Raw genomic sequence first — 12715 nt, forward strand, 5'->3', positions numbered from 1 at the left:
CAGGAAAGGAGAATTGTGAGCAGTAAGCAAAGAAACCTACAATGCACTTCTTACAAAGCACTGTAAAATTCACATTTATTTTGCAAGTATAAGAAAGATGGTTTATTTCTACATACAGAGGTGCCCAACTAAAATCAAGATAAGTGATATTAATGTCCTATGGTCAGTATTATTGAACCTCAAAAGCAATAAACTATGAGTCGATAAATATTACATTTGCAACATAGTTAACATTCTTCTGCCGTCTCTGGCACTTATTACACATTGTAACCACAAGTCTACAATACATTATTCATATTTGGGGTGTCACTGAGTGATGGATTGCTGTAAGAGAGGCTGTCCTTTAAATAAATCAACAAATAAAAATGCAAATGTTAACATTTTCAGCCACAACTTTTTCCATCTTGAATGGGGAATGAAAATTTCACATTATATCGACAGCCAGCAGAGAGAACAATTAACAACCTACACTGTGAATAAGAGAGATTAATTTGCCAACATCTGGTTTTATCACTTGAATATGGAACTATATTGGACTTTTTGTGCTGCTGGCTTTCTCAGGGAGAAGGCAAAACTTGCGTCTCCTAACACATTCACCACCTAACTCACCACTCTACTCCAAACTTTTAATGCCTTTAAATGTTCTTAAGTTATATCTGGAATGAAAGTTTTCTCATCATCATCTTCCTCATTCTCCTTTTGAATCTCGAATGGAATCTGATCCTAAGGGAAAAAAAAAAGTATCTATTTCTTTGCAGTGCTTGCTTAGACTCTACACTAGAAGAAACTTCATTGTATCATCTTAAGAGCAGAACCGTATTTAAGCATCCAACATGCACAGATCTGAAAGACAACCACCACATATGTAAGGCAAAAGCTTAAATCTCATCACTATCGTATTTCCTAACACTCAGCATAACAGATCTACTCTAGGCTATTCCAGTGTGCATTATTAAGTATACAACTCTGCACATTATATTTTACATCAGATATTAATTTGCTTAAAAGTCCCCAAATACACATTCGCCTGAGATATGCTGGGCAATTGGGTAAATAGTTTTGTTTTTAAAATGTCCCTAAACACAAATTTACACATTACAATCTGTGTATAAAAACTCCAACAGGCCACTGTAGTCTAACAGATAATAATATAGCTCGAATATAGTATTCATATTGCAGGAACTTCTAAATCATTTATTTTAATGGCTACAAGAAACTTCACTCCAAGACAATGCATTCAGCTAGCATTAAAGCTCTTGATTTAAAACTGCAACAACATAGGCTTAATGCTGAAATCCCAGACTATCACTCAATTCCTTAATTTACCTAACTCTTCTTAAATTCACTTCTTAGATGCCCAAAGTGAAAAATGCTACAGGAGAATTATCTGTTTCCATGGTGAGCAGAACAACCTTTGCTAGTATCTTTTTAAGTGCTTGATTATCTGCAGTGTTATAGGGCTTATTGTGCCAAACTCAACACTACAACTGTTTCTGCGTGGGGAGAGCCTGACAATTGCACCAGAGCTGTAATCAAATTAAATGGTCTTTCAAAAGCCACAATTTATAACATTTTTGTAGAAAAAAAAATAGCTTAATACTTTGATTTAGAGCAGTCTCATTTCTGTTTTGCAGCACAACACTTGTCTAGCTGAAATCAGTACCTGATTATACCCAAGGTAAGATCCAGTTTACGTAAAAACTACTTCCTTACTAAATGAAAGCGTACAAATGCCACTACCCCCCGCTTTCCAGCTCCCTTCCAACTCACAGCCAAAACCAAGTCTTCCTTCTAGGCAAACAACAGTTATGAAAAGATATCCCAAATCACCAAAAAGGTAACGTTTAAATAGTCAAGAGGAATTATGCTTTTAGGGGTAAGGAACAAACTTATTCTTCCAAATTTGCACAACCCCAACCTTGCCTGTGGGAGTCTTTTTTACCCTCACTATATGGGCTCTGGTCTGTATAAATAAGTACATGACTGGAAATGCTTTCCAGACCTGCTGTGAACATATTTGCAAGGGGCTCATGCAGGTGTAGACATTGGCTTAAGAACACTGGATAATCAAACATGCAATGCTTGGCTGTATTATGAAAAGCAGTATCGTATTTCCTAACACTTAGCATAACAGATCTACCCTGTTATGCGTAGAAGCATGATGGGCAAACAAGTCCACTATTAGGTCAACTAAGGATGCCAGATAAAGAAATGATATTTTTCTGTCAGAGACATCACTGAAACTATCTGCACACTCATTCTGCAAGTCTGGTCCTTCTACAGATCTAGGACTAAGGCTCTCAAAGCACACACTTTTGCCTTCTAGGGCCACATATTTCTTGTCCCAGACATGATTCATTCCAAGACAGAGAAGAAAGTAGGACTGCAGTGATTCTTCCTCAAGCAGGAGGTAGCTGTAATACACTGAAGCCTCCAGTCGAGCACTGCCAAGACAGGCTATCAAGCCATCGCATCTTCTACCTGTCATGCCTGCTTATCCAGCCAGCCCTCCCCAGAAGCTGCGCGAGCACCCTGATGCCTCGTGCTGGCAGGGAGCTTCTGTCGCTTTCCAACACCTTCTCCCTGGCAGGCTTTCCATTGCTGCTACTGCCGGGTGCCAGGGTTCGTGCTAGTTAAAGCTGGCACAAACACGAGTTGAATCTAGTTCTATAAATTTAAACAGTCAGAAGTAATTAGGTTTACATGTACTGCTGAATAAATAAATTCACTCTTGGGCTAGGGCTTTGTGCTGTAAGTTTCAGGCTCGGGTCAACCGTTGTGGTTAAGCTGTTAACTCCCTCCCCCTCCCCAGAATCACAGATTACAACTAACATGCTGACAAACCTAACTTTAGTGGCACAAAAGCAGCAATAATTCTCAATATTGATTAATTTAGTTAGTTAAACCTGCAGTCTAAGCTTATTACCATTCCATGATAAATTGAGACTGACCTGCTGCTCAAGCAGGTTTTTTGATGAAGGATAGGATCAGCTTTAGGTCTCCACAGAAATACTTGTCCATTTACCATTTTCAATTAGAGAAGGCCATGAGTAAGGGAAAGCACAACATGGCTGCTTAAACTGGTCAATTATACTTACAGCACCAACAGAGAGAAAGAAAGCAAGGAAGCATGCAAGACAGCACCCAGAAATACAGAATTTTTCACAATTTGTCATCAACTGGTACAATAAACCTTTAAGGATGACAGCTAATCAGACTCCTTTTACTGATCACTTTATCTGATATGATTTCTAACTGCATATTTCAACAAATGTTTTACTCCCCTCTGTGGAAAAGAATGGACCATCAATCCTCTTGAATAAAATTCCTTTTTCTGAGCAGTTGTGTATGATGTGAATAATTATATCTACTCCTCAGTGCTTGAATGGAATTTCAACTTATCACTATTAGACAGTATCAAGCAATACCTTGACACACTCTTTATCTGATATTACCACCCTGCAAAGGTAACCCTTGCTTTTAAGAGAAATGCTTAGGCAATCCTGTAGTTTCTATGGGTTTAAACATACAGTTACATGTGGGAAACAGAGCACAATCTATCCTAGTTCTTAAATCCTCCCAGAATTACCATCCCTTCCTTCAGAAGAAAAAAAGAAGTGTTTCTATAGCAAGTAAGTACAAATTTGTCAATATTGATAGTAGTTTATCACCTATTATATATTGCAAGTTTTCTCAGAAGATAGAAATAAACTGCCAGCTGCTGCCAAGAATACAGGGATGATATCAAGCATACATTTTCCTAGCCCACTGGGCCAAGACAAGATTAAATCTGACTCAAGCCCTCTCATTTTCCAAGAAACATTTAACTCTTCCTAAGAATGGTCATACATTCTTTGTCATCTCACTGCACAAAATCATCCAACCAGCAGTGTAAAACATGGCAAATTCATACCTTTGCCTCTGTTTACTTTGTTGTTTAACTAAAGATATTATTATGAGAAAATGTGGGCTATGATAACGAAAACCAAGGATTGTATGCTGTTTTTCTAGGCACTCACTGCTACAGTTGTAATCCTGCCTAAAGAAGGCAAGTTGTTTTTCATTTCCTAAGTGTAACAACAATGCAGCTTTCTGTTTCTTCATTGGAGCAGAAGTGATAATGCTGCTTTTCCAGTGCGTTTAGCGCAGATATATAGTATAATCAGGAATTGCTGACTTAATGTGATTTTGTTGCTTGTCATTAAACATAAAACAACTCTTGTACAAAACATTTTAAAAGAAATGCCATTTGATAAAATATGAGGGGGGTAAGTACAGGGGGATTAAGAACTTCAAGTGGATTTAAAATCTAACAGAGGTTAACACCATCCATTCAAATTATTTACAAATGTATTTAATGTGTCAGGACTTGGAACATAACATACTTTCTGTTCAAAATCTAAGTAAAATTAAAATGTTAGAACTTGGCATATTCCTGCTCTTCTTATTCTAACAAGTAATTTAAGGCTTACTATAAATGTCAACAGGATATTTTAGTTTTTGGTTTGTATTATCCAGCTCGTGCTAGTATGAAATATCATAGAAATTCAGCCACTTCCGTGCATCTAGGAGAATCTGATGGTTGTGTTTGCAGAATTTTAAACCAGAGATTACCTAGTGACTTACCGTGAAACGTCATGCTGGACTGGGGATGTGCTGCTGCCTATCAGCACGGGAGATGTAGCTGCATCCTTCCTAGGTCCTGAAGTTGTCCCTGTGGAATGAAGTGAAGACAAGCCACATTATCAGAGGCTAGTAAGTTTTAGACAGATGTTTTGTGATTCTGCATTATTACAGAACACTGGGACTAAAAGCTGCAACACTTTTGGAGTGTCATATATACAGTGAAACGGCAATCAGAGAACTTACCAGCTGACAGTAATGCCCATAGCATGCATTTCAGGATCACAGAGAATCAAATCTATCGAGTAAGTCACACTATACAGCCTCCATCTTGCTGCCCAAAGTTTGACAGACTTGTACTGTTATCATTTCGTATAGTGGTTCACAGGATCCAGCTTGTTTCACAAATGAAGTTCTCATGACATGCTACAAGATGCTAACTTTCCAAAAGTTAATACCCCTGTAACAGTATTTTCTTCCAATAAAATAAAAGTGTTTGTCCACTCCTTCTTTCCTCTATCCCAATAACTCCTCAATAACAAAGTATTCTATGTTGAAAGGTGAAATCTGGAGGTCATGTAGCTGAATCCTCCATTCAAAGCAGAGCCAACTAGACCAGGTTTAAGGCACTTGTCCAGTTAGGTTTTGAATGTCTCCATTGATAGTGAACCTACCTCCATGGGCAGCTTCTCTGGTTCCAGTGTTTGACCATCCTCACAGCAAAAAATGTTTGCTGTATAGCTGATCAGAATTTCTGGAGTTGTAACTTTCACCATCGCTCTGTTGCTGATGACTCCCAACAACAGTCTGATTCCCTCTTCTCTACACCCTCTCCTTAGGTACCTGAAGAACTCAGAACATCTGTGTTGCATGACTTCTGCAACCAGCTTCCTCAGCTCTCCTAGCAGTCATATGCTCCAACTCCGTGACTTTCCTGGTTGCCTCTGCTGGACTTCCTACAGCTTGTCAATGTTCTTGCACTGTGTCCCAAACCGGGCACAGCACTTAGAGATGCAGTCTCACCAGAGCTGATCAGAGGGGATATGTCACTTCATCAAACTGATGACCAGAACTTTTCTATTATGGCCCAGTATGAGGTTTGGTTATTCCAGCACACAGGCACACTGCTGACTCGTGTTCAACTTAATGTTCAGCAGGACACTCAGTTCTTTTCTGGCAAAACTGCTTTCTAAGTTGCCCTGTTGGCCCTGCTACATGAGATTGGTCCAACCTTGTTGCAGAAAGTGTCATTTCCCTTTGTTTAACCTAAACAGGTTTCTGTCAAACCATTATCCTAACCTGTAAGGTCCCTTGAATACTGTGCCCTACCCTCCAGCATAGTGACCACTTCCACAGTTAGTGTTATCTGCAAACTTGCTGAAGGTGCATCCTGTCCTGCTGTCCAGGTTGTTAATGTTAAGCAATTAACCACTAGCAAGTGTCTGCCAGCTGGATTGATGACCACCCTTTGAGGCTGGTGGTACAGACAATTTTCCACCTATCTTTCCACCTTTCACCCACTCAGCTGAGAACTGGGTTTTATAGATAGGATTTAGTTAAGATAACGTGTTTACAGGTAGTCAGAGGTAAGTGGAATAGGCAAATTAGGAGTAATGTGATCTAACATGCAAAAGCCTGTGAGTGTGGGCTTTTATATTCTAGCCTTATTAGTTCTGTCCAACCAACTTCAACAGTAACTATAGGGAAATCTCCAAGTCTCAGCAAAAATTAAAGTCAAATCAGTATTTTGCTCTTTAAGTAATTCTGTCATACCTAAATATTTCCCAGCTCTGTGAACAGAAACATTATCTACCATCCATGCTGAAACATGAAGCAACAAGGTTGTAATTCCAGCCTCAGTGCAAAATTTACGGATGTCCAAGAGATTAAATACTGCATTAAGATTAAATACTGCATTAAGATGTATACAAATACACACAATATAGTAAACCCACATGTTTAAAGGTGCATTCCAGGGAGACTAACAAAAAAATATTATGGGTTCTTATCGCCCTCATGTCATGCATTGTGCTTCAGCACCATGCAGTGAAAAGATCTCGACTTACAAAGAGTTAATTATCAGTGAAGGAACTCTTAGAAATATCATGGGGATATACGTTGATTGTGTGTCCCTGGTAACTTGATAGCATGCCAATCCAGGATGAGAAGAGTGGGTACGCTTATAAAGACTGGAAGCCTTTTGCTTAGACTCTTGGCTTTAAGATCGAATAAGAGATATTTAGAAATCATTCCACATGACAGTGGAATGAGGCAGCTGGATTTTAAGAAAATAAGACTGAAGTAATAAAAAACTAGTGAGTAGGAGAATATATTCAATTCCTACTAAGAGAAAAGGCTGGCACACTGTCAACACACTATGTTCATAGCGAAGTAGATGTATTTCTCTGAAAAACAAAATATATGAACTTGGAAGTGGCCAATACAGCCTCAAGGGGACTGTTCGGAGACCCAAGTCTGCAAATATTACCAGGACTGGAAATGGAATACAAGAAAAGGAACTAAGTAGGAATATACTGAGGCTGTTATGCTGCACAGACATAAAACAGGGGTGGCAAAAAGTCCTGAATAAGTGCATACCTAAACAAAAAATGTTTAAAAACACATCTTGACAAAGGCATGCAAGTCAATTGAGGCAAAAGAAACACCAAAGAGCAAGCAGGTCTATGAATATATGAAGAAGATTAAATCAATAATGATTCCAAAGTGGCCAAGCTACTAATAATTTTAAAATATACTATAATAAAAAAAAAAAAAAACAGAAAAGAATATTGGCAAATAGGAGAAAATGAAGACCGTGTTGATGTATAATACCTGCCTATATAAAGCTGATTAAAAGACATTATCAGGGAAAAAAAAAGATACAAATTCTTTAGTCTGAAGGATATATATTTCAGGGCTAAAGGGAATTAGTTAATGAATTTATGAAGTGACTGGTAATTATTTATGAAAAGTCATAGAGAACTGAGGTGATACAAATGACAGCAAATTAATTAGATTTGCAGGTGCTGGAAGACAGTATGAGACTGGAGACCTTGCAGATGATCTAGAGAAGCAAGAAACATGGAAAAAGAACAGACACATTCACCCTTGGTAAGAAAAAAAAAAAGGCTCATATATGGTGTGATAATCTGACAGCAATGGAGAGAACCTGGGGTAGCAAAGATTAGCAAAAAACAAACTAGATATAAGCTTGCAAGGCAAGCTATCCCAAAGCAATTATAGATGTCTTCTAAATGGTAATGTTAAAAATACTATTTTCAATTTGGTTAACTTGGTATGGGAATGATTTAAAGTAGATTAAAGACTCATTTGAGAAAATTCAAATAGCTGTCTATTTCTACTTGAGGAACAGACAACTAAAACATGAAGAACATGGAGAAATACAGCAGTCCACATTTTGGAAGTGTAAACACTAAGAATGAAGAAATACAGTTGAGGCTGGTTACAGCAGTAATGGGATGCAAGTAAGCAAAGGGAAATCTAGGTTCATAATTATAAAATAAATCTTTATGAATTGAATAATACCAATATTCATAATACTTAACATTTATATAGTACTTCACATCTTCAAAGTGCTTCACTAATATTAACTAATTGCTCTGTTCGATTGTAGGGAACAGTCTTCCCTCTAGGGAAGAAGTTCCAGATCCCTAAGAAGCTCTATTAGAAAACCTACTGAAAAAACAGCCCCTGGAAAAGTACAGATTCTATGAGCCAAAATAATTTTCCTTCCCTGGCTTTTTTCTTTTACATATGGAAATGAAAGCTATGCATGCTATACAATACCATGCAGATGCTATATCCCCCTAAAAGAAAGGGGAAAATTAGTTCTTTCTTTGTTTCAATTTAAAGGTATTTCAGGAAGTGTTGTGAAGAGGAAGACTTTAAACAAAAATGTAAAGAAGTGCCCAAAATTGCAGAACACAGTGGGTAGAATCTAGTTTAGTTTCCCAGCCCAGAAGTAAAACTTTCCAGGGCAGAAAGGAAGAGAAATGCTTCTTTCTGTACTCCAGTGCTTTTCAACCAGAAAAGTTGTTAGACTTTAGTACAAATTGACATAGCTGGTGGTGACACCAATAAAAACAATTTACTGCTGAAAAGATCTAAGACTTCAGGATTTCTTCATCTGTTTAAAGTTTTGCTGGTAAAACTAAAAAAGTTTGTCTAAAAGGCAAAAGCACCTCCTAAAGCACAGGAATAAAATTTAAGGAGCAAATAGAAATAGGAGACAAAAAGCAACAGTGAGAATAAAAGCTGGTTGCCTAAGCTGATCCAGTAAGCTTCTACCCTGAAAAGAGAGCAAAAGTGCCCCTTCCACTCCATGGGGTGATGGAAACGGGTTAACAATGCTCTTCTTGCTCTTCTCCCCATTACTAAACATCTGCAGGGAAAAAGAAGTGGGTTTAGAATGTGAGCTTTCCAGACATACTGCACTCACAGTAAGTCAGCAGTCCTGTGAACAGTAAAGCCTCTCACCATTCCAGCATGGGAATGTTTTACTTTTATCTTCTCAAAAAATCTAAGAAGTCAAAGGTAGGTGAACACCAAAACCTGGTACAGCTGCGTATGTTGCTGTGGAGGGACACTATCATGAGTTGCACCACAGCTCAGATACACTCACCATTCCAAGTAGTACAAAGAGATTAAATAGTGAGCCCAAAGACCCACATCCCTACTGGCACTGCACTAAGGTGTGCTTGGAGACAGTCCCCATTCTGAAGAATATACAATTTAAATAGAAAAGAAAGATGAGAAAAATAAACCTCTGTAGCAATAGGTTAACATTTGATCCTCAAGAAGTTTTCAGTGGACATGTTTCTGTATACAGTATCTAGCACTGCTGTTTTCTGACCAAAAAGCTACCTTAAGGTATGGGGCTAAATAATACTGAGTTTCATTCCTCAAGATGTCGTCTTGTTGACTTCATTTCCCTTTCCCACATCACATGGCTTAGCTAGAGCGCTCAGGTAAATGCACTGCAGTAGTGGGATCCAAGACACCCAGGCTTGCTGGTTCAGCACCCTGACACAGTAAGGCAAACACCATATTGTTATAAATTTCACCACAGTAAAGAGTGTTAGCATCCCTTATTTTGTTTTTTCTAGATGCTATATAATTGCTTCCCAATAAAACAATAAATTCTGAAGCAGAAATCCCAGGTCCGCAACAGATGGGAAGAACCAGCAGAAACAAGGACAGGGGCAGCTGTGTCCAGAGCTAACTGGAATTAAGAAACTTAACATTATGCCCTGGTGATCCCCAAAGATGGAAAAAATACTTTAGAAGTATATGTGTATGCTCGTTAAAGAAGTCCAAACATATAACAGAAGGAAGCCAATTAAAAAGATACTAAATACAGAAGACTTCAACTTCAGTGATTAGTGCTAGGTAATTTGCCTTGTGATAAACAAGCCATTCAAATCAGTAATAGACCTGAGGTTGTTCCACAGCTTGAAAGCATTTCTCTGAAATTTATCTGGTATCACAGCAAGTTGCCAATGATTGTAAGTTAAATTTTGCCACACAGCTCTACATCTTCAAAGCTAGAAATCCCAGTAAGTGTTTGCGAAAGACACCCACCATCTTCAGACAATATGCTGACCACTACAATCACTAAATCAGCATATGTGCAGCTCAACTGCTATGTGCAATAGCGTGGTGCAGCTTGTAACTTCTAAGTAGTACAAAAAAAAATGAATGAAGAAGAGACCAGCTTGGATTTTTTTCCCCGAATCTATGGCAAATAAATTACTTTTTTGGAGACTATCCCTATCCAAGGAACAAAACCCATCATCCAACTGTGAAAAATCTCAATTTCATCACTACAGTATTGAGAAGGAGGGGGGAGAAGGAAGAGGGAAAGAGAAGAAAAAAATAATGATAGCTAAAAAAAACCATAAAAGAAAACCATCAGTGAAAATTGCCCCTGAAACTTTGCAGAATTGTAACGGCTTTCTCTTGCTTAAATTGATTGGTGTAGCAATGTTATAAAATGACTATTAGGATTCATTGTGCACAACAGAAAGTGTGAAATGTCAGCAGACTATACAGCAAAAGTAATGGGTCCTGAACCCCTGTTAGTCAAAAATGATTTTGTTTCAAATTAGAAATTGATTTTTTTGGACACAAGCCCTTTACAGGCTTCCAACTTTTGTAGCTGTGCCTTGGAAGAGATTAACCTCAGCCACTGTTTGGGTCCAGGCTGATGATACCCTTTTGAAAGTTTCTTCACAGGGACTGCTTTTTAATGTTGGTACAGTCTTAACCAATAACACAAGTTATTTGTTCCTTTGAGAACTGCACCACATTTCTTCTCATTTTGCCATTTTCTTTATTTTTATGCTGACATATACGGCAAACTGGCTGACAAGTTAAAATAAAAAAAAAAAGGTAGCTCATAATTGAACCAAGGATTACGTCCAAGGCTCAGCAGTGAAACATCCAAGCTGCTTTTGTTCCCAACCCTTTCTAAGAAAGACTGCTTCTCTGCTCCTTAAGTGGAGGTACTAAGCTAAGGGCAGGATAGATTCTAGCTGTATAGACAACCCTGTGAGGCAAAATATGAGGTTGTGATGGTGGACCCATTACTTGGGGAGGAAAAGAATAAGAAGAAGATTACATTTCATGAGCAAGCCCCACTGCACTTATTCTCTCTGCTTGCTGGGAAAGAAAAAGAATTGTTGAAGTAGCTTTTTGAGATTAAAGGGCTATTTTTCTCCCTTCCATCAGGAACACCAGCCAAGAAGATCACTTGTTATTTACAAGGCTTTCTATGCGCTTTATTATTTTAAATGTAGCTCCCTTCTCTTGGGTTGTTTTAAGCCACTTGCAATCCTTTCCTTCTGATTGTGCATTTTACTGATAAGCTCTTGAATTCTATATCTAAAATTTCTAAATGCCATCAGCACACTCATGGACCCACAATTCAGTGTGCTTCCCCTTACCTTTCCTTGACTTGGTGCCTTCCCTCTTGGTTTGCACAAGAAGGGTTCTCTCATCTTGTATGTCTGCACCAAACCCAATCATTTTCTTCCCCAAACTGCTCCCACCACTTCCTGGTGTTCTGGAGGTTTTGCTCACTGGAGGTGTCCTTGGAAAATAATCTTCATGTTTCGACACTGGTACACTGGGGGAAAGAAAGATCACAGTGTTACATGATGCATTCAGCCCTTTCAATGCTGCACACAGCCCTCTCCCACATTTTCACTCCCTGGAAGCATTAGGTCCCGGATTTCCTGAATTGTTTGGAGAGGGCAAGTGGGATGAAGATACAGAAAGGACTTTGTCCAGCACAGCGGAGCAAGGTTGGAAGAAACAGTAACTAAAAAAATGCTCACTTTGCTAAGAGGAAACAGAGAAGATTAAGTGAAGCGAAAACTGGAGTCATGGTTTGCAAAAGGGAAGCAGATCATACAATGATAGAATTGTTTAGGTTAGAAAGGACCTTTAAAATCACTAGGCCCAACCAGGAAGACGACACTGCCAAGTCCACCACTAAACCATGTCCCTAAGCACCACATCTACATGCTTTTTAGATATCACCAGGATGGCAATACCTCAATTCAAGAAGAAAAGGCATGAGAGACAAAAAGAGGCAAGATGAATGAACAGGGCTACTTGTAAGTAGGACAGAGAATGCAAGAACAAACTGGTGCCAGAGTATGTGGTGCAGGAAGTGCAGCAGTTTAAGAAAAGAAGGCTAACCAAAACCAGTATGGTTCAAGATGATCTTCAGCACAAGATCATAAACACAGCACAAACAGAGCCAGGAGGCAAATTTAGTGATGTGGAGCAAGCATTTGGGGAAGACTGGAGCCTATAGAGACCCATCTTTCCCTCAGTGAAGACAACCTGCTTTCAAATTCTGCCCTCTCAAAAACAACTACTGCTTTAAATGAGGATTCCCAACATATATATGTCATTGGCCCCCCCACTGTTATAAAAAAAAAAAGCAATGAAAAACACACACAAAAAGAAATCTTTGGATTATCCCCATGAACAAATACAATTCAACCCAAGATAATACTGCTCTACTTGCAAACATGGAAGTGACATACAGCTAAGTTAACAG

At 38.6% G+C, this 12715-nt stretch overlaps 1 protein-coding gene across 1 annotated transcript in view; it reads right to left on the reverse strand.

The window, feature by feature from the left end:
* The window catches only part of KIAA1328, a gene marked incomplete at both ends in the record, with an annotated part of 171574 nt that overhangs the window by 23804 nt on the left and 135055 nt on the right, over positions 1-12715 (reverse strand). Inside the window, 2 exons of the mRNA XM_080637342.1 lie at positions 4627-4714; positions 11589-11770. Coding sequence (XP_080493468.1) covers positions 4627-4714; positions 11589-11770 — 270 coding nt within the window. The remainder of the gene's footprint in view (positions 1-4626; positions 4715-11588; positions 11771-12715) is intronic.

The sequence above is a fragment of the Psittacula echo genome (genome assembly GCF_963264785.1).
Source record: "Psittacula echo genome assembly, chromosome: Z".
Taxonomy (NCBI): Eukaryota; Metazoa; Chordata; class Aves; order Psittaciformes; family Psittacidae; genus Psittacula; species Psittacula echo.